This window comes from Castor canadensis, chromosome 8 (genome assembly GCF_047511655.1).
Source record: "Castor canadensis chromosome 8, mCasCan1.hap1v2, whole genome shotgun sequence".
Classification (NCBI taxonomy): domain Eukaryota; kingdom Metazoa; phylum Chordata; class Mammalia; order Rodentia; family Castoridae; genus Castor; species Castor canadensis.
In genome coordinates, this window is record NC_133393.1 from 25,575,429 (window position 1) to 25,601,161 (window position 25,733).

The window sequence follows — 25,733 nt, forward strand, 5'->3', positions numbered from 1 at the left end:
CGCCTGCTGTCCCAGCTGCAAGGGAGGCAGTCTGAGAATTGCTTGAGGGCAGTCAAGGCAATATAGCCTGTCTACGATTATAGATTACATTACATATATTTGTATACATATATATGTAATCTATGTGAGAAATAATATGACTCCCTCAACTCCTCCATCCCTTTTCCCCTCTCCTCCCGCCTCATCTCCTCCTCCTCCTCCTACACTGTGCTTGGAATCTGGCTCTTTAATGAATCTAATGCACTTGATTTGAGGCTCACATAACATCAGGAGCAGTTATCTTAGTCCATGAGGTTGCTATAACATAAATATCATGGACTGGGTGGCTTATAAGCAATAGAAATTTCTCACAGTTCTGGAGGCTATGACGTCCAAGATCACGGTGTTGGCTAACTCCATGCTTCATGTCTTATGATGGCAACTTCTTCACTGACAACTACCTTCTCACATTGCAGAAGGGGCACTGTAGCTTTCTGGGGTCATTTTTATGAGGGTCCTCTTTTTAAAAAAATTAAACATCCACTTTAGTAGTCTGAGCCAATATCAATATCACTCTACAACAGCACTACAGCAATAACTTTTTTTTTTTTACTGAACCCATTCTTGAGAGCTCCTCCTTTATGACCCCACTTCCAATGATCATTTCTTTGAGAGAGAGAGAGAAAAGAAGAAGAAGAAGAAGAAGAAGAAGAAGAAGAAGAAGAAGAAGAAGAAGAAGAAGAAGAAGAAGAAGAGGAGGAGGAGGAAGAGAAGGAGGAGGAGGGGGAGGAGGAGGAGGAGGGGAGGGGGAGGGGAAAGGAGGGGATGGGAGGAGAGAATATACTTAGGACAAGATGTAGTCCCTAAGACATGCCTTCAGTGAGGCCCCACATTTGAAACTTTTAACCACCTGTGGGGACCAATCCTTCAATACAAGAGCCTTTTGGGGGGACACTTCCTAACCAAGCCTTAACATTACACCCCTCACCCTCAAAAGGCTCATGTTCATCTCACAAGGCAAAGTGCAATCAGTCCGTCTCCAAGAGTCCCCATGGTCTTGAGAAGTGCAACATTGTTTAAAGCCTCCTCTGAGATTCAAGACAAACTCTGAGCTGTTGACCCTTTTATCCACATTGAATTTTTTTTTTCCAGTGCTGGGGACTGAACCCAGGGCCTTGCACATGCTAGGCAAGCAATTTACCACTTTGAGCTATCACTCCAGCCCTTGAAGTACCCTTCTTTATGTCTGAAAATACATTTTTTTTTCTGACAGTATCATAGCCACTCTATAGGGTAACTGTTGGCATGGCATATCTCTTCCCATCAATTTACTTTCCAGTTGTGTCTTTATAGTGAAAGTACATTTCTTTTCAGCAGTACTGGCATTTTGAGCTCAGGGTCTAGTACTTGCCAGGCAAGCCCTCTACCCCTTGAACTATGCTCCTAACCTTTAAAGTACATTTCTTTATACAAATGGCATATGACTGGGTTTATTATTTAACCTAGTCCAACAATCTTTAGGGTTTTGTTTGTTTGTTTGTTTTTTGGTGGGTCTGGGGTTTAAACTGGGCTTCCCACTTGCAAAGCAGGCACTCTACCATTTGAGCCACACTTTCTGTCCATTTTGCTCTGGTTATTTTTGGAGATGGGATCTATGCAAACTATTTGCATGGGCTGGCCTTAAACCAACTTCCTCCCTTTTTCAGCCTCCCAAATAGCTGGGTTATAGACAGGAGCCACTTTGCCCAGCCAATCTCTGCTTTTTAATGGTAGCATTGAATAAGGTTTGCTGTGGTTGTGAACATGATAGGTTTCACATCTACCTTGTTATTTTTTTGTATCTTACTCTTTTGCTCTACCTTTTGGGTCTGCTGATTTATCAGAAACCCTAAAGCACTGGGCACCAGTGGCTCATACCTGTAATCCAGGCTACTCAGAGTACAGAGATCAGGAGGATTGTGGTTAAAAGCCAGCCTGGGCAAATAGTTCTTGAGACTCTATTTGAAAAAACCCTTAAAAAATGGACTGGTGGAGTGGTTCAAGGTATAGGCCCTGAGTTTGAACCCAGAACCACAAAAAAAAAGAAAGAAAGAAAAAGAAAAAGAAACCCTAGAGCAAGAAGAAAGTGAATCAGTACATTTAAAGCTCTGAACAACAACAAGAAGTCAACCCATAAGTGTGCATCTAGCAAAAATATCCTTCAAGAATGAAGAGAAAATGAACAGATTTTCATATAACAGGAAAAGAATCTGTCACCAACAGATCTGCATTATATGAATGGTAAAGGAATTCTTCAGTTTGAAGGTAAATGATGCAAAAGAAAACTCAGAGTATCAGAAAAGGCAAACAACATCACATGCCAGATATCTGGTTAAATGCAGAAGACTATGTCTTCCTTTTATTCTGACCCTACTCCACTTACTAAATACATGTAACTGTTTAAAACTAAAGTCATAGCATATTCTTGTGGACTTCATAACCTGCATAGTTATAGCAAATATAGTATCTATAACATAAAAGATGGATACAGTTTAGAAATGTGAATGGTTGCAAGATTTCTGGATTTATAGGACTGACTATCTGGTGTCTTTGAACACAAATTGTTCCTAATTTCAAAGGGGAAATAATGTCCCTCCAGCTCTGTTCCCAGGATAAATACATCGGATTTCAAGGAGGTGGGTTCTCTTCTAGAAGACCCAGGGGGGCAGGGCATAGCAGTTTTCTAATGACACAGATAAAAAGACTTCAAAAATATAAAAAGTAAAAGGCTCCACTATTCGCACTATAATATTTTATTTTGGAAAATGGTTATTTCTCTTTAAAACATCTTTCCTGTTAACATGCAATCGGTTATTAGTATGCTAAATGAATTAAATATCTTTTTAAAAGGTTTGAATTTCTGCAATGGGAAATATTTGTAGATATGATCCACATAAAATTATCTTTGGGGTCCATACTGATTTCTAAGAGTATAGAGATCCTGAAACATAAATCTTTGAGAACTTCTGGCTTAAATTAAGTCCAGCACCAGTACTAAGGGAGACCGTGTGCCGAACCGCGCTAGTGCTGTGAAGAGAAGTCAGGGGCGTGGGTCTCGGGCTCCAGCGCTGTATCTGGACCTGGAATTCACTTTTCCTTCTTCTAACCTGGTCAAGTCTTTCTGCCTGGACACTGGTGACGCGACTCCAGTTCACTCCCATTGCCTGTCGGGTTCCTAGAGAAGCCAATCAGTTCGCTGTGGCTTCGGTTCCAGTCTTCATACATTGAATCCACCCGGACTCAGATTCTCGCAAAATCTCGAGGAAGGCGATCGTGGCGTCCCGCGACCACCTCCTGCTAACCTAGGGGACCCCGACCCTGACTAAGACCCGGGCGGGTAAGTGAGGATGGGGAGGAAAAAGGCCTCTGCAGGGGTGGAGCGATGGGACCCGCGGACCAGGGCACTGCACTGGGAAAAGCAGCATCTCTGCCACCCCTGTGCCAAAACGCTAAGCAAACCAGTTACTCCCTGTCCCGACCCGAACCCTCCCCCCACTCCGTTCTCCCTTCCGGGGCTCTTGCATCTATTTCTCGCCCTTTCCATCCCGCTGCCCTGCACCCTCTCCTCTCCTCCCGCCACATCAACCTGGGACCCGGGTGCCGCGGCAGGAAAGTCGCGTGAGGTCTCAGTGAGTGACCCCGGGCCTGGGTGGCAGGTCGCGACCCCTTCGCGTCCCCCACGAACTGGGCGGGGGTCGCCTTCGGTCTCCAAAGCCGAGGTTCATCCTCATCCGGTTTTTTGTTTGTTTGAAGAAGGAAAGGAATCTGTACATTATGGCCATAGCGGGAATGGTGTTGGGGATGGGGGGCAAGTGTTACCAGGGAGCTAACAAGAGCTTTGTGGTTATACAGTGGAAGGAACAAAAGGGGGTGGGGGACGGGCGCGGGTGGCTCACGCGTGTAATCCTAGCTACTCAGGAGGCAGAGATCAGGAGGATCGCGGTCCAAGCCAGCCGGGCAAAAATAGTTCGCGAGACCCTATGTGGAAAAACTCTTCACAAAAATAGGGCTGGAGTGGCTCAAGGTGAAGGCCCTGAGTTCGAGCCCCAGTATCGGAAAAAAAAAAAAAGTATGGGTTTGGGCAAGAAGCGTAGATAGGCAGTCTTAGCCGGGTTTCATTTTAAAATCCGCGGGTGGGCGTGGCGTGACCGGTGGGCGTGGCTGACGGTGGGCGTGGCTAGGCGCGCACTCCCTCCAATGAAAGCTCGGCTGCGCGTGGGGCGGGGCTGCGCCTGCTCCTAGGGTCTGAGTGGTTCTCCTACCTTCGCGGGGTTTTCCTCGCACTGAGCAGAGACCTGCGGTCCTGGACCGCGCCAGGCAGGGTGGCGCACATCTCTCCAGCCAAAGTGCAGGCATCTGGGGAAGAGAGGCACCGGAAGGCCACCTGTAGGGAGAGTGAGTGGTGTGGCTTCTGGGACACCTGGCCCTGCAGCGCGCAGGTACAATGGACAGCGGGTCTCCGGTAGATCTCTCTGCTACCTCCCACAGGAGTGAGGAAAACTGGCCCCGCACTGGAATACCGCCCTCCCTGTTGTCCACATAGGGGTGAGCCCTTCTGGGATTCCAGACTCCGCATCAGAGAGTGACTCTGAGGACCCCCGCCGCCTCAGGAGAGTTAAGAGAGCCAGTCTCTCTCTCCAGGGTTGGAGGGAAGACAGTCCCTGAAATAACCGACTAACAGGTCCCTTTTACTCTTGGGGCAGGCTTGCTCATCATGGGGACACTTTCTTTCAAGCTTTGCTGTCTGCCCCAACCCAAAGTCTTTGGAGGGCTGGCTCCAGCTTTTTCCTGGCTCTGTTTTTACCCAGGTCAGAGCCAAGAAGTTCCTCTTAGAGACCTGGAGCCTCTTACCCTGAGGTGTCTCAACCTGATTCTAATTTTCTAAGGAATAGTTTATCCCAGAAGTCTGAGCCCAGGTTTTGTCTGGGTTTTGTGCTCTCTCACCAACCCCAGTTGTCCTGCTCATTCTCAGGTTGGTCAGTGGCTTACAGGAGGTAATGCAAAATATCAGAATTTCCTGATTCTTTTAAAGCACTTGTGACCTACCACCCATCTCTAACTGTTGTAAGGTTTCCCCGAGGAAGGAGGCCCTCTGCCCTGCAGAGATCACTCTTATCTGGCTTTAGGATGGGCATGGAGACTCTGGGCATGGAGATTGTGAAGACCAGTTCTGCAGCAGATGGAAACTTCCAGAAGTGGGCAGCTGTGGTGGCCCCTTCTGGAGGAACAGAGATACACAGTCATGTGCAATAAAAGGAGCTGCCAGAGCCCCTCACCTGATATAAAGTAAGGAGGACAGAGCCTCTTGTCAGGGAGAGCAGGAGACCTGCTGGAGACCCTCAGCATGGTCTTGGCTGAGAGATGGTGGTCAGAGCTCCTCACCTTTCCTTCTCTTTCCTTTTCTCTGAGAGCCTACTCCTCAGCCACCACACCCTCACGGGAGTCATTACTGGGCTAGTTGTCCTTGGAGCTGTGGGCACTGCAGCTGTGGTCACCATTGTGATGTAGAGGAAGATGACTAGATAGGGAAAAGATGGGCCCTGAATTTTCTTGTCTCATTGTGGGATTTCATGCCACAGGTAGGCGTGTGCCTTGCTTTGTTAATGGGAAGTACCTTCCACCCTTTGTGCCTGCTTAGTCTGGGGCCTTGTTTGCTAACATTCTTTTGTAAAATGCATGGAAAATGAAGGACTTGGATGCTTTTGGTGATTGGGAACTGATTTCCAGTCACAGACCACAGAGAAAGGTGCCAGGGCAATTGGTCCAGTCCTTGTACATGTATTTTCTTCATGCCTCTTGATCCTTTTCTGGGTCTGGAGTCACAGCTCTGGAAACTTCCCTGGGGGTACAGGAATAGGGGGTTTCTGTACTCTCTTGCTTCCTAGCAATGAGATGAATGACTTTCTCTGCCACCTATTCTTACCACGATGTTCTGCCTGCCTCAGGCTCAAATCATGGGGTCATTTCATCATGGATTGGAGCCAAAACATTTTTTTTTCTTTTTACGTTAATTAGCCTAGGTAATTTTTTTATACTAATAGAAAGAGTACTAACACAGTTGTGTGCCATGCAAACCTAAGAAAACCAAAGCTAACATTTTTTCAGATTTGGCAGATACCCTCAGGATATTTCTGAATTCCTGCTCATATTTTGACCTAAAGGCTTATTCTCTTGCTTGCACTTTTATACTTTTGGATGCATCTTACATTTTTTCTTTTGTTTGTTTTTAGTAGAAGAGGCAGCCTTAAAATGTAGTCTACCACATTGCTAAAAATGGAATTGCCATGAAGTACTGAGTAATTCCTGCTATTAATCTGATACTAGGGTAGATGCTGAAATACTAGCTTATCCAGTCCAATCCACTCAAACTGCCTGTGGACCATTTGTTAAAGGATCCTCAATAAAGTACATGCAGAAATTGAAAGTGAAAGTAAGTAGATAAATTTCTACCTCACCTTTTCCTAGACTGCTAACAGTCAAGCGAAAAAAAAAAAGAGCATTTATATCAAGTCTCTGTGCTAAAAAAAGTTTGGTCATCAGCTGCTAATACACCTGTTTGAATAGCATGGCATCTGGACCATCATGGTGGTGCAGATTTTTGTAGGCAGTCAGATGAAAACTGAAGAATGGCATGGCAACTCTACTTAGGAACATGTAGAGTTCAACAGAATGTACAAATTAATACAAAATATCAGAGTATACATGGATCATCTTTTCTTACAGACCTGGGATTTCTAATCATACAAAGAGACAAAAATAGAACAAATTTTTTAAGTAATCATTTTATCATGGAGTATACCACTCCATGAATGCGGTTTTATGAATTGGATTAGATTAAAAACTGGACATCAAAACAAAATAGAAGAGGATATGTTTTTTTTCCTTTTTCTTATATTATTCATATGTGCATACAAGGCTTGGTTCATTTCTCCCCCCTGCCCCCACCCCCTCCCTTACTACCCACTCCGCCCCCTCCCTCTCCCCCGCCCAATACCCAGCAGAAACTATTTTGCCCTTATTTCTAATTTTGTTGTAGAGAGAGTATAAGCAATAATAGGAAGGAACAAGGGTTTTTGCTGGTTGAACTAAGGATAGCTATACAGGGCATTGACTCACATTGATTTCCTGTGCGTGGGTGTTACCTTCTAGGTTAATTCTTTTTGATCTAACCTTTTCTCTAGTTCCTGGTCCCCTTTTCCTATTGGCCTCAGTTGCTTTTAAGGTATCTGTTTTACTTTCTCTGCGTTAAGGGCAACAAATGCTAGCTAGTTTTTTAGGTGTCTTACCTATCCTCACCCCTTCCTTGTGTGCTCTTGCTTTTATCATGTGCTCATAGTCCAATCCCCTTGTTGTGTTTGCCCTTGATCTAATGTCCACATATGAGGGAGAACATACGATTTTTGGTCTTTTGGGCCAGGCTAACCTCACTCAGAATGATGTTCTCCAATTCCATCCATTTACCAGCAAATGATAACATTTCGTTCTTCTTCGTGGCTGCATAGAATTCCATTGTGTATAGATACCACATTTTCCTCATCCATTCGTCAGTGGTGGGGCATCTTGGCTGTTTCCATAACTTGTCTATTGTGAATAGTGCTGCAATAAACATGGATGTGCAGGTGCCTCTGGAGTAACAGTCTTTTGGGTATATCCCCAAGAGTGGTATTGCTGTATCAAATGGTAGATCGATGTCTAGCTTAAGTAGCCTCCAAATATTTTTCCAGAGTGGTTGTACTAGTCTACATTCCCACCAACAGCGTAAGAGGGTTCCTTTTTCCCCACATCCTCGCCAACACCTGTTGTTGGTGGTTTTGCTGATGATGGCTATTCTAACAGGGGTGAGGTGGAATCTTAGCATGATTTTAATTTGCATTTCCTTTATTGCTAGAGATGGTGAGCATTTTTTCATGTGTTTTCAGGCCATTTGAATTTTAGAAAAGGATATGTTAAAAATTCTTGAAGTCACTGGAGGGAGGGGGGAGAGAGCTGAACAGATCCTATGTGGCTCAGTCCTCCCAAAGAGGCTGCCTCACACTGTAGGAGAAAATGATCATGACAAATTCAGATAGGCACTGTAAGTGGTGACCTCTGAACAGCCCAACACACACTCAAAATGTCCCAATCCACAGTCCCCATAACCCAGGAATCTTCCCTTTGCCCAAAATCCCCCTTCAGGTTTCTCACCTTTTTAAGCTGTAAGAAATGCATCAGAGCTATGGGTTCTGTCCTTGCCTGGAAAAGAACAAAAGAGTTGGTTGGAGCCCACAGGAGATGTGGCCCAAGGAGGAATTATGGGATGGGTGAACTCCCCCCATGAGTTCCTGTATACACTGTTACAGGATCTCAGAGACCCGCCCCCCCATACTTACTTGCAGTATAAATGCAGCTGCCTCTTTTTCTACCTGTGGGAAGAAAACAAACTGTGAGGGGCCAGGGAGGAGTCAGGGCCAAGAGGGCCTAGAACAATCCCTAGTCCTGAGCTTCAGGGAAGTTTCCAGAACTCTGACTACAGACCCAGGAAAGGATTAGGAAATATGAACAAAAGAGATGGGCAGAAAGAAGACCAACTGCCCTCCTGGAGTTCTGTCCATAGCAAGAATCTTCCCTGTGATTCCTTACTGCTAGGAATCAGGTCTTCATAACCATCATCAAGCTGATTAGTTTATCTTTTATTTTCTATGTGCTTTACAAAAGAGTGTTTGTGAACAGGGCCCCAGTTGGGAAAGCACCTGTGTGTGTACTTCCCATTAGTAAGGCAAGGCACACTTCTACCTTGGCCTTGAATTCCCCAGTGGACAACTCAGACCCTAGCCCCTTCCCTACCTTCATGACTCCTTCTCCATATCACAGCAGCCACCACAATTCCAAGGAGAGCCACCAGGCCAGTGATAATTGCCACAAGGAGACTGGAAGGCAAAGGAGGTGGTTCTGGGAAGGGAAAGGAAGAGAAGGGAAGGTCAGGAGGGGACCTGACCCCCAGCTCTCAGCCAAGACCCTGCTGAGGGTCTCCAGAAGAGCTCCTGCTTTCCCTGACAAGAGAGCCCATGCCCATGTCCCCTCCTTACCCCATCTCAGGGTGAGGGGCTCAGGCAGCCCTTCATGCTGCACATGGCACGTGTATCTCTGCTCCTCCCCAGAAAGCACCACCACAGCTACCCACTTCTGGAAGGTTCCATCCCCTGCAGGCCTGGTCTCCACAAGCTCCATGTCCTGGCTCAGGTCCTCCCCATCCCGCTGCCAGGTCAGGGTGATTTCCGAAGGGTAGAAGCCCAGGGCCCAGCACCTCAGGGTGGCCTTATGGTCAGAGATGGGGTGGTGGGTGATATGTGTTTCTGGGGGATCTGAAAGATAGATTCAAAAAGTTCAGGCACTTGCATTCCTCATGGAACAGTGCAGCAGTGTCTGCATGACCATCCTGAGAATGACAGGACAACTGGGGTTGGTGAGAAAGCATAAAACCCAGACACCAGCCAGGACACAGACACTTGGGATAAGCTATTTTTTTGGAAAGTTTTAGGATCAGGGTGAGATAGGACAGGGTAGGAAGCTCCAGGTCTCTGAGGGTGGTTGGTAGGGGAAGAGATTCTGGACCTGACTTGGGTGGAGGCTGAATGAATCATAAAAGCTGAAGTCAGACCTCCAGACACTGGGTGTGGGGCAGAGAACAAAACCATCTGATTGAAAGTTTCCCAAAACCTCTGAGAATGGTCTCCCTCTCATCCTAGAGAGACTGTATTTCTAAACTGTCCCTGAGAAAGGCTGGTCCACTGAATGAGTCACTCCCTAGGACTGGATCTGGAACTTCGGGGGCCTCTGAACCTCTCTAGGTCCCCAAAGAGAAACAGTATTCTGACCTCGATGCTGTTTTCCTTTTTGCTCGGCCCCCCCCCCACCCCCCCGCACTAGGGAATCTAGGGCCTCCTGCCAGTTAGGCAAGGACTCTACCGCTGAGCTACATCTCCAGCTCTTTATGGTAGCTGTTGGAGGGTGGTTTGCTGTGGACACAGCCTCAACCAGAGGGAATCTGTGTCCCTGGTACCTATGCGCAGCAGAGTCTCTTTCCCGTTCTTCAGGTACTTGTAGAGCCACTCCACGCATTCCCCCTCCAGGTAGGCCCTCTGGTGCTCCGCCTCACACGCCTGCTCAGATTTGCGCTTGGAGATCTGGGCGGCCGTGTCCGCCGCGGTCCAGGAGCTCAGGTCCTCGTTCAGGGAGATGTAATCAGAACCTTCGTAGGCGAACTGCTCGTACCCGCGGATGCGGCTCCTGTTTGGCCCCACTTCGCAGCCATACATCCACTGCAGGGTGTGAGAGCCTGGCCCCGCCCAGAACAGACGCCCTCACTTGGCTGATCTGGCTCAGTTTTGCTCTGTGAGCTAGAGAGCCGCCCGCCTACTTCCATTGCAAACGAAACCCAAGTGTGTTTCCGCATCTGAGCAAGTCCCCCACAGACTCTTCCCTAGATGAAGTTCTGGGCAAGTCTCGAGATGAAACTAGCACATACGTGGGGGAAGAGTAGGGTTGTGACTTGTAATCCAGGCCAAGGTCACTCACCGTCCTCACTGTGGTTGTAGTAGCCGAGCAGGGTCCGCAAATTCACTCGGAAACTCCGTGCGGTATCCTTGGCGTTCCGCGTCTCCCGCTCCCAGTACTCCGGTCCCACCCACTCCATCCACGGAACCCGCGGCTCCATCCTCGGGTCCGCGGCGTCGCTGTCGAAGCGCACGAACTGCGTGTCGTCCACGTAGCCGACAGCTATGTATCGGGGCTCCCCGCGGCCGGGCAGGGACACGGAGGTGTGAAAATACCTCAAAGAATGAAAACCTGGGGGCAGGGAGAGGCTAAGATCTGGTGCCACCCTCCTCCCTGCGCAGACCCTGAGTCCCAGGTTGATGGATCGGGAGGGGAGGAGGGGTTCCTGTGACCGAAAAGCGGCTGGGGGTGTGAAGGCAGCGGCTGAGGGGAGGGGGCAGCGCCCTGGGGAGGAGACCCTTAGGGGTCTGGGCTGGCGGGGGCGGAGACGCAGTTTCTCTGGTCCTGCGCAATCCACAGGGCTGTCCCCTTGCTCCTGCCCCCTAGAGGCCGTTTTCCTCCCGACCCCGCACTCACCAGCCCAGGTCTTGTTCAGAGGCTGGAACCAGGAGAGCAGCAGCAGGAGGAAAGATCGGGGCGCCACAGGCTTCATCTTCTGGGTCTGGGGAGAATTCGAATGCGGGTGGGTGAGAATTTGACAACCTGGAAATGGTAAAGATAGGATTGGCTGCTCTAGAAACCACGCAGCAATGAGAGAGCGAGTTGGAGTCGCGTCATGAGGACGCAGGAAGAAGGACCGGGTAGTGGCTCGGAATCAGAAGTGAAACTCTTAAGTGAATTCCCCTACTACCCCAGATAATTTAAGAACAAGACCTCAGCGGGCCGCCAGTGGCTCCCGCCTGTAATCCTCGTTACTCAGGTGGGAGACATTAGGAGGATTGCGGTTCAAGTCAGCCCGTGGAAAATAGTCCGGAAGACCATATCGAAAAAACAAATCATAAAAAAATGTCTGGCAGAGTGGCTCAAGCCGTAAGAGCCCTGCCCCTGCGTTTCAAACTCACTGTGGCCAAAGACAAACAAAATGAGTCCACGTCCGGAAATTGGGACTTTGCTCCGACCCGCCTGCTGTTGCGCAGTCTCCCAGAGTCCTGGCACAGAGGCTGTATAAATTTGCAGCTGTTAACCTTTTATTATTATTATTTATTTATTTATTTACTTATTTTTGTGGGATTGGGGTGTTAACTAAGGGCTTCACACTTGTTAGGCAGGCACTCGACCACTTGAGCCACTCCTCCAGCCCCAGTTCTTAAACTTTCAGGCTTCAGGTCTCTGCATACTATTTTAATTAGTGAGGATTTAAAGAGATTTTGTTTCTGTGGATTATATATTTGTGTTAGAAATTAAAACAAAAATTTGAAAGTATTAATTTATTTGAATAATAGTAATAATATATTACATGTTATCAGAAATATTACATTTTTTTTTTGAGAAAGGGTCTCAAAGGCCAGCCTGGAGCTCTTATTCTTCCTTCCTCTATCTCCTGCGTGCAGAGATTACAGATGTGAACCATCATTCCTGGTGTGAAGTAACGTAATTTTATGTAAAATAACTAGTTTCCAAAACAAACAACATAGCCAGAAGAGTGGTCATTTTACATGTTTACAAATGTCAATCTTCCCCCCCATTTTTATTAACATATATTCCTTGTACGGTGGTGATGGGGGATTTGTTGTGATAATTCTGAATAACCTTACAGTAAGTGTCATTCTTATCTGTCCCATTTTCCTGTTTGTGCTTCAATTCTCTTAGCTTTTACTTTGTTTCTTATGGTGCTGGAGATTTATTATTACTTTTTTTTTCCTGTGCTAGGGGATGGAGCCCAGGGTGTCAGGCATGCTAGTAAGTGTTCTACCACTGAGCTACATCCCTGGCCCCATTCTCTTGTTTTGATTGAATTCAGTGTTTCCTGTTTGCAAAGTAGGCACTCTACCCTTTGAACCACAACCACACCTCCAGCCCAAAGAGAATTCTTTTTAATAGCTTTCCCTACACTATGGTGGATAATCATATTTGATACTACACTATACAAGTCGTAGTTTCTTAATGATTAGTTATAACCTGAAACCCTATCATTGGATATTTCTATTCTGTCACATTATAATTAGTTGGTGTATTTTGTCAATTGAATGGGTTGGATGACTTTTTTGTAGTATGTCTTCCTTCCTTTCCTCCCTCCCTCCTCCCCTCCCTCCCTCCCTCCCTTCTTTCTTTCCTTCCTTTCCTCCTTCCTCTTTTTGGTACTACTGGAAGTTGAACTCAGGGTCTTTGGCTTGGTAGGCAGCCACTCTGCCAGCCCTGGGCATGTTTTCTTTTTAATAATTTATAATTCTTCTCCTTCTTCTTCTTCTCGTGGTACTGGGGTTTAAACTCAGGGCCTCACGCTTGCTAGGCATGTGCTCTACCACTTGAGTCACTCCATCTGCCTTCAAAAGTTACAATGGTGGCCTGGCTCAGGTGGCTCATGCCTGTAATCCTAACACTCAGGAGAATCTTGGTTCAAAGTGGCCCAGGCAAAGAGTTCCAGAGACCCTATCTTGAAATACCCAACACAAAAAAGGGCTGGCCAAGTTACTCAAGTGGGAATGCCTTGCCTAGCAATTGTGAAGCCCTGGGTTCAATCCCCAGTACTGTCAAAAAAATACCCAAACTTATGTCGAATATGTAATGGAATGTTTTAATGGTAGCTTTATTCAAACAGATTTTAAGTACTGCCTCCTTTAAGTACAGCACTCTACACTCTGCCTTATAAAACTCATGCATTTAATGAAGAGGAACTGCTCCTTTTGTTCTGTGAACTTTGAAGTTTTTAATGTTATTTCCCAACAGTGACTTGTTAGGTAGCACAATCTTTCACATATTTTTTTTTTTGCCATGCCGGACTTTGAACTCAGGGCCTACACCTTGAGCCATTCCACAAGCCCTTTTTTGTGACTGGTTTTTTTGAGATAGGGTCTTGAGAACTATTTGCCCAGGCTGGCTTTGAACCACCATCCTACTGATCTCTGCCTCCTGAGTAGCTAGGATTACAGGTGTGAGCCAAGGCATCCCCCCCCTTTTGGGTGATAATGGAGTTTGAACTCAGGGCCTAGCACTTACTAAGCAAGTGTTCTACCACTTGATTTGTGTGTGTGTGTGTAGGGGGAGTGGAGGGGTGTGGGGGTGTGGTGTGGTGTGGGAGGAAGGACACTGAGTTTGACCCAGGGCTTCAAGCTTACAAAGTAGGCACTCTCCCTCTTGAACCAGACACTGAGCCCATTTTGGTGTAATTATTTTGGAGATGGAGTCTCAGGAACTACTTGCTCCTGCTGGCCTTGGAACTTGCCATAAGTCGGATCACAGCCTCCCAAGTAGCTAGGATTACAGGCAGTGGTGAGTCAGTGGTGCTCCACCTACCTCTCACATCTTTTAAGGTTAGGTGAGAAAAAAAAAAAAGGTGAAATCCAACCGCATGTAGTATATTGGCTACCTTAAAAAACTTCCCCTAAGCCAGACCTACATTAGCACAAAAGTTAGTCCTGAAGTGGTACCAGAGAAATATTTCATTATTAGAGGTTGGTTGGGTTACCTGGGTGGAAACAATAGCAGGTGAAAGTACTGTGGGTGAACTGGCGCTTCTGTGCCCATTGGCTTTTGGGAGAAGAGATGTGTTCCACGGAAAAAACATTACTGCACCCACAAGCTCTAAGGGGAACATCCAAAGTCTTTTGCAGGAAATAGTTTCTGCCAGGTATCGAGGGGGTGGGGAGGAGAGGGAGGGGGCAGAGTGGGTGGTAAGAGAGGGGGTGGGGGCAGGGGGGAGAAATGACGCAAGCATTGTGTGCACATATGAATAATAAAAAAATAAAAATTAAAAAGCAAACAAACCAAAAAAACAAAGTCCTTTGCAGGAAGAAGAGCCACAGATCTCTCCACTCCCCACATGGTTGAAGCCTCGGATTTCACCTTGGGTTGTCCTGGCTGTCTTTGGGGAAGATGTAAATGTTCCTCAGGAAGGGCAGCTAGGTATAGACGTGGTTGGAGAACTGGGTGGCGTAGGTGCAAGTGGTAGAAAGATGGTCTGTTCAGGGCTCACGAGCCCAGTGAGGTGCCAATGCTCAAAGCCCGCGAGGCTGTTGAGCCTGGCGTTGGAAATGGCGCTGATGCAGTGGTTGGTGTAGGTTCTGGACAGCTTGGCCGCCTTGGAGAGCATTTGCATCCTGGTGTAAGTTTCTGCTAATGGATTTGTTCTCCTACAAAGTCACAACGCTTTTTTGTGTAGTCCCGGGGCCACTGGAAGAATGCCTTAAAAAAGGAACTAAACTTCCTCAGGTATTTGAAGCTGACATAGCGACAGAATTCTTTTTTGGGGGGAGGGGCAGCTATGGGATTTGAACTCAGGGTCAGACATGAGCTCTGACCTCTTGATCCACTCCGCCAGATCTTTTTTGTGATGGGGTTTTTCCGAGATGGGGACCTCCGAACTATATTTGCCCCGGGCTGGCTTCGAACCGCGATTCTCCTGAGTAGCTAGCCATTGCTCCTGGCAAGACAGAACTCCCGTCTCCTACATACAAGTTATCTTCTTCGCTGCTCTCCATGCTCTTCTTGCTCCAGGACGAAGAGCTCGACTTGTGGTGGGGCCCGAGGGACATGAAGCAGACGAACTTGCGACCGTCTTCGTCCGTGGTCAGCCCGCAGGAGTCCTCCTCCAGCTCCAGCTGGTTCTCAGGTCGCGGTGTTGAGCAGCCCAAGGGGCGCATTAGTGCGGAGACGCTGTTAGTGTAGAGTTTGGGGAGGTCGGGTCGGCGCGCAGAATGACATGTTTCTGCACCTTTAGTGCAGCACCCTGCTCCTTGAGCTTGCGGATGACAGCGGGCGGCCAGCGTCAGGATGGCGATGCGCAGCTCCGGGTCCTTGGTGAGGTCAAGCATGCTGCAGTATAAGAGCTCCTTGAGGTAGCGGTTGAGCGAGCTGCGGCTCCCGGCGAGTGAAATCTTGGTTTAGAGCTGGCTGTTCTGGGATCGGTCCTCGGCGTTGAAGCGCAGCGGCGCCTCTCTGTCCGTGGTCTGGAAGTCTGGGCTCTGCACTTCCTCACGTACTCCCGGAAGACGCGCACCGCCTAGCGGTTGGCCAGCTGGTGTTCGGGCTCAGCCAGGCGCTGTCGCGCGCTGGGATCAGCTCTGCGCCGTCCGCGAGGGGTGGGGAACCACCTCGGGCCCCCGGCACAACCATCTCGGCGGCGCCTCCAGCTGCAGCTCGGCGCTCTGGTCCATGTAGATCACATAGACCGGTTCGGACTCCAGCTCCTCCCCGGCCGAATCTTCGGGGTCATCTCAGTACAGTCCCATCTCTTCCTCTTTCTCTTTTCCTCCTCCTCGTCCGGTCCGCCGCCCCCGTCCTCCTTGTCCCCGGTTGTCTGCACCGCTTGGATCTCGTCCTCGTCTTCTTTCTCTTCCGTGCCCTGCTGCAGCAGTGCGGACGGCGGTAGCGGCGTTCTCGAGCCAAGCACGGCGCTCGCCCTCGCCCGGCTCCCTATTGTAGTCCCAGAAGGCGGTGACTGGACCTATGGTCTTGCTGCCAGTCATTCTCGCGTTATTGTTGTCTGCCAGTCCTCCGGCAGGGCGCATGCGCTACATTGGATCACAGGGCTGTGTTTGGTGAAGCTCAGCCAGCTACTGAGAGGCAAAGTTGGCCTCACCCCGACTCCCTCCCTCTCCTCTCCTTCCTCCTTCCCTCCGTCCCCAGTAAGTGACAAGGGCAACCCTATCTTGCTATATCCCAGTGCCAAGAATTGGGGAGATATTAGCCTCAGTTTATAAATTAGGCTGGGGGGCATGAGTTTCCTCAGATCCTTGCTGACGTAGATATTTTCTTCCTACTGAGACCAGAGCAATGTCTCCAGGCTATTACAGCTGGTTCCCAGGTCACAGGGAACCCATAACACATTGTATATCTCAGTACCTAATTTTTGGGTGTTTTTTTTTTTTTTTGTGGTTTAAATATCATGTTTTTTTTTTCTTTTATTATTCATATGTGAATACAAGGCTTGGGTCATTTCTCCCTCCTGCCCCCACCCCCTCCCTTACCACCCACTCCGCCCCCTCCCTCTCCCCCCCACCCCCTCAATACCCAGCAGAAACTATTTTGCCCTTATTTCTAATTTTGTTGTAGAGAGAGTATTTTGGGTGTTTTTGGAATGAGACCTAAAACTGTAGCCCTTGACACTTGTTCCTGTGGCTTCCAGGGATGAAGGTCCCTCCTCCCAGAAATCAACCCATGATTCCCCAACCCTGGTGTAGAAGGACCCAGATAAGATGTACCCTAGGATCCAGAGACTACATTGAGTTACAACCATGTCTGTGATCATCCTGGGCTGGAGTATGCCCAGCATCACACAGAACCTCAGGGAGGTCCTTCTGGGACTCTCCAGTCCTCTAGGATCCAGGTGTCCCATCACCATCGCCTGGACACCTAGGTTGAACCCTCCCCCTCAGAATCCTCCACCTTGTTGGAACCTGGAGGGTGACTCTTCCCAGTCAGAAGAACTTACGACCCAGGTGTCCTGCCTGTTCTTCCCCTTCATGGACCTAAGCCTGCCTACTCTCAATTTCCCTCAGGCCTGTCTCCATTCCTGAACAAAGGTCTTACAGAGCCAAATCCAGTTTCTGGTCTGCCTACTGGCCAAGGGCTATGAAGGTGGCAGACCTTCAGGGATTTGGATTTGTGTGTCCCCTGACTTGTTCCTGGAGCTTCATGAACTCCCCTAGCTTGCCAGGAAGATGAAGAGGCTGGGGTGTGGAGGAAATTGGGAGAGGAGGGAGCAACAGAAGTGGGATCTTAATCTCAACCCTGCCTCTGAGTATTCAGAATTCGTAGTGTCAGTGATACTGTTGTTTTCTGCAAATCCAGGATTCCCAGAACTGAAGAAAAACCTTGATGTTGGCAGAGTATTAAAACGAATGCATTTTTAAGTCCTGGAGACTCAAATCAATAATTTCAAGAAAGAATAAGTGTGAGAAAAAGAATGTCAACTGTCAATAATGGTTTACATGCTAAAATATAATTGTTCTGCATTAAATAAAAATATGTTGTTATAACTACTCCTACTCATGACATTTTGCTTTTTGAAATGTGGCTAGTAGATAATTAAAAATTACACAATTAAAATTACACAAGTGGCTCACATTGTAATCTGTTGGCTAAGCATGGGTTTAGAAGCCTAACAACTTCAGCTCTTACGTTTAGGTCTGTGATTCAAGTGTGTGTGTGTGTGTGTGTGTGTGTGTGTGTGTGTATGTTATTCTTTCTTTCCCTTGTCAATTTGTTCCAACACTTTTGCTGAAAATAATATTTTTCACTGCTAATTTCTGTGAAGTCTTTTTCATATGTTTGATTCTATTGATGTAATTTTTTTTTTTTTGGTGTTGAGGACTGAGCCCAGGGCTTGTCAAATGCTAGGCAAGTGCTCTACCCTGAGCCAGTTCTATATATAGCACTGGCATGAAGGACTGGTGCCTGGCTCCAACATATGTTTTTTTTCTATTCCATTTGTCTATGCCTGTTCTTATGCCAATAGCACACTGCATTGATTACTACATCTTCATAGTAAATCTTCCAGTCAGGTAGTGCCTGCCCTCCAAATTTCTTCTTTTAAAAAATTATTGTGGTTCTTCAAATCCTGGAATTTCCATAGAAATTGCAGAATCAGATGTCAGTTTGTTTGAAAAAAGTCTACCAGGATTTTGATTGGAATTCCATTTAATGCACAGATCAATTTTGGGAGACTTGGTACTTTAATGATATTGAGGATTTTAATGCTTGACCATGATATTTCTCCCCATTTGTTTATATATTCCTCAATACCTAATGGCACAGTCATAACCACTATCTTCCACCTTCTCTCTTTGGTGCATTTTCCAGGCCCTATAACTTGATTAACATGGAAGTTTTCACAATCATGGGTGATTTGGCAGATCCTGGCCTTCTCTTCATTTAGAGAGAGATAGGGTGGTTCATAGGATCTCTGCCATTCTTGGTCATCAGATGGAAGAGTAGAGAACTGTCAGCCCTTCAGCTCAGCATGAATGGCAGACACCAGGACATTAACTGTTCAGGCACTGATCCTTCCACCTCTGTCTGAGTTCTCCTAAGTACAGACCCATGCCCTATTCAGGCCTCTGCCCAATGTCTAGCATTGTTCCAACTGTGAGGAGTGAGGTATTGTATTAGTCCTTCCATCACTATGTCAAGATATTTGAGGCAATCAACTCATAAGAAAGAAAGATTTGTTTTAGCTCATGTTTTCAAAGGTTTCAGTCTATGATCAGTTGGCAGAATATCATGCCTGGGAACATATGGTGGAGTAAAGCTGCTGACCTTGTGGCAGCTGAGAACTAAAGACAGAGGAAGAAAGGGGCTGGGATCCCAAAATCCCCTTTAAAGGTATGACCCCAATGACCTAACTTCCTTCCTCTAGGCTCCACCTCCTAAAGGTTCCCCTCCTTCCCAGCAGCAGAACAGACTGGTAATCAACCTTTTAGCAAGTAGGCCTTTGGGGGGTCGGTCACTCAAGATCCAAACCATAGCAGGTGTTCTCCAATGATTAAATAATTAATAAAAACTTTAAAAAATAATAGTTGTGGTTATCAAGTGTTTTGGGGACATCTTGGTAATATTTATTATATTTGTTTAAAAATTAATTTATATCTTGAAAAACTGGATATAAAAATTCAGACAATAATTATAAGACATGAAAGCATCTGCAGTAATTTTGTCATAGAATTATTAAGAGATGCAAACAGCGTGGTTTGAAGTGTATTTGCCATGTTTCAGAGGCATTCCTCTTTGTGGAGGCATTTCTGTGTAACTTCACACCTTTGACTACTAAAAAATGGAAGTTGTATTTGCAAAAACCTTGCCAAGCATCCTTTGGAATAAAACGGTATCATTTCATTCTCTATTAAAAGATAAATTATCCATATATATATATATATATATAATTATCACATTTCTTTGGACTTGTGTGACATATTGTTACTAGAACAAAAGTAGTTTCTAGAAATTGTTTTCCTTTTTTAGAGTGCTACAATATTGACTCTAAGGCTCAGTGCAGGAGCTAGAGGCCTAGCTCAGTGCTAGAGTGCTTCTTAATTCTTAAGTGTGCTGGAGACCCTGGGTTGATTCCCTGCATTGCCCCTCCACCCCCCAAAAAAAAGATAAAAAGAAAGAAAAAAAAAGTTCTGACAGAACCACAGCCCTGTTAACATGGCATTGAAGGGAAGACATGTTTTTTCTTGCAGTCATTTTCTGTGTTCACCAAACACAGTTCCCTGTTTATTTACTTTCAGAGTCAATCAGTAAACATATGAAAACTAATAAGGGTTTGGGGACATGGCTCAGTGGTAGAGTGCTTATCTATCCTCTACCAGGCCTTGGTTTTACTGGAGGGGAGAGACAAACAGAATCAATAGTTTCATGACATTTAAAATGATTTGTGGGCTGGAGGAGTGGCTCAAGTGGTAGAGTGCCTGCCTAGCAAGTGTGAGGCCCTGAGTTCAAATCCCAGTACTCCCCAAAATAAAATAAAAACAAAATCATTTGTGAGGCTACATGTGTGAGAAACAGGCAAATAGTAACTCATTTGCTTCATACAACATTGTTGTGGTAGGTTCCACCCTGTGGCCCTTACTTAATGACTGAGGCATAGTTGGTGCCAACAGCATCAATTTAAAAGAAGGCAAGGGCTGGGGGCCTGGCACAAGTGCAACGACAGGAAGACCAGGAGTTCCAGGCCAGCCTGGACAAAGTTAGTGATGCTCTGTCTCAAAAACAAAAATAAGCTGGGCACCAGTGGCTCATGCCTGTAATCCTAGCTACTCAAGAGGCAGAGATCAGGAGGATCAAGGTTTGAAGCCAAACTGGGCAATTAGTTCTTATGACCCTATCTGGAAAAAAAAAAACCCATTAAAAAAAAAAGGCTAGTGGAGTGTAGGCCCTGAATTTAAACCCCAGTACTACATAAAATAAAATAAAATAAAATAAAACAAAACAAAAGATCTGGGGTGTAGCTGAGTGCTTGCCTTAGCAAGCCCCAGGGCCTGGGTTCAAACCTTTTTTTTTTTTTCTTTACTGAAAAAGAAAAAAAGGACTTAAAATTCCAAATCTTCTTAAGAGCATCAAATTGCTGATAAAAGAATAATAAACGTTCACATCCCACAAGAAAGGAAAGGACACTCCATAGAGAACAGTGTGCAGAGATATGGAGAACAGCTCTGTAAGTTCACTGCCCCAGTGCCCAGACACGGAGGCTCTGCACTTGGGGGTGGGGTCTTTGCCCTGAGCTCATGACCTTGTACCCATCTGCCTTCCATCGCAAAATTTCAAAGCATTTCTTTTTGACTATCATGTACATGCATAATGCGTAATATGTATAATATACACGTTTCTGTCAACTATGAATCACATATACCATGATGGACAGTACGAACACGAAACACAGAATTTTCTATTGCACAGCATTGCCAAATGTTCATGTACTTTCACAATTTTATGATGAAAAGTTAATTCCTGATGTGATGATATTTGGAAGTGGGGCTTTTGGGAGATGGTTAAGTATGCCCTCTTGATTGGGACTAGTAACCTTATACAGGAGATCTTAGGTGCCTTGCCCTTCCCCCATGGAGGGAACAGTGGCTGTCTAGGAGGAAGTACTCCCTTATCAGGCACAGCTGTCCAGCATCTTGATATTGGACTTCTCAGCCTCTGTAATTGTGAGAAATAAGTTTCTGTTGTTTATAAGTCACCAGTCCATGATATTCTTGTTATAGCAACTTTATAGACTAAGAAAACTGCTTTTGATGCTTTGCGGGCCTCAAGTCAAGTGCATCAGATTTCTGTCTGGTATGTGAATACCTGAAACCAAAACAAGTCATGAGTAGATTTCTTTTTTCTCTTTTTATTATTAGCATATGTTAATTGAGTAAAGGGGTTTCATTGTGACATTTCCATACATGTGTATAATGTACTCTGATCAAATTCACCCTCTCTGTTACTATTTCTTATAGCCCCTCCTGCCTTTAAAGCAATTTTAACAGGTTTCATTATTCTATTTTCATATATGAAGTACTTTGATCATATTCACTCCCTCATGAATGAATTTGTATCTGCTGTCTTTTGACACAAATTGTTTCCAATTCAAAAGGGGAAACTTGTGTCCCTCCAGCTCTGTTCCCAGACTAAGGATATTGTCTGGTATCAAATTCTGGGGTGAATTCGCTTCTAGAAGAGCCCAGGGCAAAGAACCAGCTAAGTTCCGGAAGGCACAGAGTTCAGCTTTGTGCCAAATTCTGGCAATGAAGAAGAGGCAAGGATGGTGGGGCCACTTGGGAAGTCTCCAAAGTTTACTTAGAACACTGGTTCTCAAAGTGTAGTCTGTAGAACCGCTGGAAGTGCTGACACTTTCATAGGATCCCCAGTGCAGAGCTATTTTTTATTTTAAAAATAACATTACTAAGATGTTTTGCACTAAAGGAAAGCTTAGCAAGAATGGAGGCTATGGTACCAAACTGCAAAAGTAGTTGTTCATAGTCTATTGCAGAAGGAAAAAACAAAACAAAACCATTTTCACTTAATCATGTCCTGGTTGAAGGGCACACAAAGCAATTCAACTACTTTTCAAAGTACAAGATCTGTGTGAACAAAAAGTTTTGTGAGCTGTACTAAACTCCATTTTTATGTAATACCATTCCTATTTAAAAGAATGACTGAGAAACTAGAATTCTGAGACTTAACTATGTGGCTAACATTCTCAGAAATGACCTTTTATGATAATCCACTGATAATATTTTTGCCAATGATAAAATGTAAGCTCCCAAGAGACTTAGAACTTTGGAAAACTTTAAATCACCATAAACTTGAGAACCTCCCAATACTTAAAAACTTCCTGATGAAATCTGTGCTACTAACACCTGATTTTGTTTTTCATGATTTGTACTTAAATGTGTTAGCACTGGAAGATCTATGTAACTTGGTAAAACAACGCATTGCTTTAAAAATATGCATTATCACAAAATCCATTCAATGTGCAAGACACATCTATGGACTTTAATGTAACAAAATATGAAGTATTTAGATTTTTTTTTGAGTTTCGGAATGCAAAGAACTATTAAACTAACATTGTCATTTTAGTGTAGTATCAAAGATGAATGTCTACAATTCTATGAGGATGCTATTTAAAGTATTAATCCTATATATTGTGTGAGACTGCATTTTTCTACATTTCACCAAAAATAAAAGGTTAAATGCAGAAGATATGAAAATCTACCAGTTTTCTAATGAAACAGATTTTAAAAAGACTTGCAAAGCTGTAAAGTATAAAAACATGCACTCTTCTCACTCAGTATATCATTTAATTTTAGAGAATAATTATTTTTCTTTAAAGCCATAGTTTCTGTTTACATGCAATTAGTTATTAATATTCTAAATGAATCAAATATCTTTAAAAACTTTTAAAATTTTAATATGGGTAATATTGATAGATATTTAATCCACAAAAACATAATTTAATTTTTGGGGTCCACAATGATTTCTAAGAGTGTGCAGAGGTACTGGAGTTCTGGCTCAAGTGGTAAAGCGCCTGCTCTGCAAGTGCGAAGGTCTGAGTTCAAACCTTAGTTCTACCAAAACCAAAAACCAAAAAAACCCAAACAAAAACAAGACACTAAGAGTGTCACCAAACCTTGAAAAGCGTTGACTTAGCCCCTGGGCCAAGAATCAGGAAGACAAGGTGACAAAGAGCACTCAGTACTGGAGGAGAGGGGTCAGGGCAAAGCAGCAATTTTCCTGGTTTATATCTCAGGATCTCAATCTGGAGCTCGGAGTCTGGGGTGGGGAAACTCAGCGCTGGGGATTCCCCACTTCCTAGGAGTTTCACTTTTCCTTCTCCCAGCCTGATAGGTCCTTCTGTCTGGACACTCGTGACCAGACCACAGTTCTCACTCCCATTGCGTGATGGGTTTTATGAAATTCCCTCCTCTTGTTGCTGTTTGCCTCCCTGGCCCTGACCGAGACCCGGGAAACTCCCTCTGCTGGGGAGGAGCGAGGGGACCCGCGGGTGGTTATGCAACGCCAGGGGTTCCACACCTCAGCTACCGCTGGCCCCGACCGCTCCGCTGGTCCCCTCAACTAGGGGCTGCCCTCTCCCCTCACCCACTCCCTTCTCCCGCCGCCCCCTTTCCGTCTCCAGAACCCCGCGCCACCATCTTCCCCTCGCCCCATCATCCTGGGACCCGGGTCCCGCGGCAGGAGGGTCGCGGAGTCTCAGCCGCCCCCCGTCCCCAGGCTCGCACTCCCTGATGTATTTCTTCACCTCCGTGTCCCGGCCCGGCCGCGGGGAGCCCCGATACATAGCTGTCGGCTACGTGGACGACACGCAGTTCGTGCGCTTCGACAGCGACGCCGCGGACCCGAGGATGGAGCCGCGGACCCGAGGATGGAGCCGCGGGCGCCGTGGGTGGAGCGGGAGGGGCCGCAGCACTGGGAGCGGGAGACGGAATGCGGAGCGCAGGTCGCGGAATAACCGAGTGAACTTGAGGACTCCGCTCGGCTACTCCAACCAGAGCGAGGACGGTGATTGACCCAAGTTCTAGGCTGGAGGACACGACCCCTCTACGGTCATCACAACCGGCCCGAGTCACCCGGGACTCCCCGGTCAGAGGTTCACCGCGACATGGCGGGACCCGCGGAGACTTTCAAGCGGGGAAGAACGGCGGGAACTCCGAGCAGTTCCATTTTCAGTGTAGGTCGGAATCCCCGCGGGTCGCTCCGGTCCTAGGCGGGGCATGGTGGGCGGGGCATGGAGGGCGGGGCGGGCGAGGGGCGGGGTTGGCGGCGGGGGCGGGGCCAGGCCCTCACTCCTTCGCGAAGATGAATGGCTGAGATGTGGGCTGGACCCGCTACTCGGTACTGTCAGGACGCCTACAATTCCTACTATGGCAACGGTTACCTCTCCCTGAAAGAGGACTTGCGCTGTTAGACTGCTGAGACTCCTCTCGGGAGAGTTAAAGGAAACAGCTCACTCTGGAACAGCATCTCGGGGAGACTCAGGCCTCGTTCTCTGCCCTAATCCGATGTTTTCTGAGGGTTGACTCCAGCTTTTGCCAGTCTCTTAGTCCACCCAGGTCAGAACCCGAAGTCCCTCTCAGAAACCAGGAGCCTCTTACTTTGGGATGTCTCAACCTGATTCTAAAACTTTCAAAGGATACGTGACTATCCTAGAAGCCTGAGTCCAGGCTGGTATTTGGGTTTTGTGCTTCCTCCACCACCCCAGTTGTCCTGTGGATGGTCACATGAGTCCTGCTTCAGTGGCCCATGGGGACAACAAAGTGAATTTCTGGATTCTTCTCCGATCCCTCAGAGAGCACATGACCCACCACCCCATGTCTGACCTTCAGGGCACTCTGAAGAACTAGGCCCTGGATTCCTACCATGCAGAGATCACCCAGACCTGGCAGCAGGATGGGGAGGACCAGACTCAGGACATGGAACCTGTGGAGACCAGGCCTGCAGGGGATGGAACCTTCCAGAAGTGGGCAGCTGTGGTGGTGCTTTCTGGGGAGGAGGAGAGATATACGTGTGCCATGTGCAGCATGATGGGCTGCCTGAGCCCCTCACCCTGAGATTGGGTAAGGAGGGCACTTGGGCACAGAGCCTCTTGTCAGGTAAAGAAGGAGCCCTTCTTGAGACACTCAGCAGGGTCTGGGCTGAGAGCTGGGGGGGGGGTCAGGGGTCCTCATCTTCCCCTCCACCCCAGAGCCTCCTCCTCAGCCTACTATCCCGATCATGGTGATTGTCGTGGACATGGTTTTCTTGGAGCTGTGGTGGTGGCTTTTGTGAACAGGAGGAATGAAGGTAAAGAAGGTAGAAGGTCTGAGTTCTTGTCCTACCAGGGATTTCAAGCTGTAGCTAGAAGTATGTCTTGCCACATCAATGGGCAGGTGCTTACCCAGCCTGGTCTATTTGATGACACCTACTCTTTTATAAATCACATAGAAAATTTAGCCTACTGATAGTAGTGATGGGGACTTGATTCCCAGCAGGTAGAGGTCAGAGAGGGAAGGTCCCTGTTGAGGACATGCCTCCAGGAG

General features: G+C 46.7%; 1 protein-coding gene, 1 long non-coding RNA gene and 2 pseudogenes across 5 annotated transcripts in view; 2 read left to right on the plus strand and 2 right to left on the minus strand.

Annotated features, from left to right (window-relative positions):
- The first annotated feature begins 3,201 nt into the window (after nucleotides 1-3,201).
- Nucleotides 3,202-25,733, plus strand: part of LOC109687293 (uncharacterized) — a 49,319-nt gene continuing 26,787 nt past the window's right edge. The window contains exon 1 of the long non-coding RNA XR_012450695.1: nucleotides 3,202-3,355. This is a non-coding gene — a long non-coding RNA (uncharacterized lncRNA). The remainder of the gene's footprint in view (nucleotides 3,356-25,733) is intronic.
- Nucleotides 7,876-11,636, minus strand: LOC109687282 (patr class I histocompatibility antigen, alpha chain E-like). Of its 4 annotated transcripts, none has more exons than XM_074082620.1 (9): nucleotides 11,613-11,636; nucleotides 11,128-11,212; nucleotides 10,573-10,842; nucleotides 10,058-10,333; nucleotides 9,084-9,359; nucleotides 8,842-8,946; nucleotides 8,388-8,420; nucleotides 8,203-8,250; nucleotides 7,876-8,052 (listed from the first exon to the last, which is right to left on the minus strand). In XM_074082620.1, exons 2-8 carry the CDS (start codon nucleotides 11,201-11,203, stop codon nucleotides 8,207-8,209), a joined length of 1,080 nt encoding a protein of 359 aa, XP_073938721.1. In that variant the 5' UTR covers nucleotides 11,204-11,212; nucleotides 11,613-11,636; the 3' UTR covers nucleotides 7,876-8,052; nucleotides 8,203-8,206. The 4 variants fall into 4 exon arrangements, with proteins under 4 accessions (XP_073938721.1, XP_073938720.1, XP_020020701.1 ...); XM_074082619.1 differs by lacking the exon at nucleotides 11,613-11,636 and adding an exon at nucleotides 11,425-11,606; XM_020165112.2 differs by lacking the exon at nucleotides 11,613-11,636 and adding an exon at nucleotides 11,425-11,606 and having other exon boundaries at nucleotides 11,128-11,253.
- LOC109687278 (uncharacterized) lies at nucleotides 11,964-16,175 on the minus strand (annotated as a pseudogene).
- On the plus strand, nucleotides 23,170-25,482 carry LOC141425597 (saoe class I histocompatibility antigen, A alpha chain-like; annotated as a pseudogene).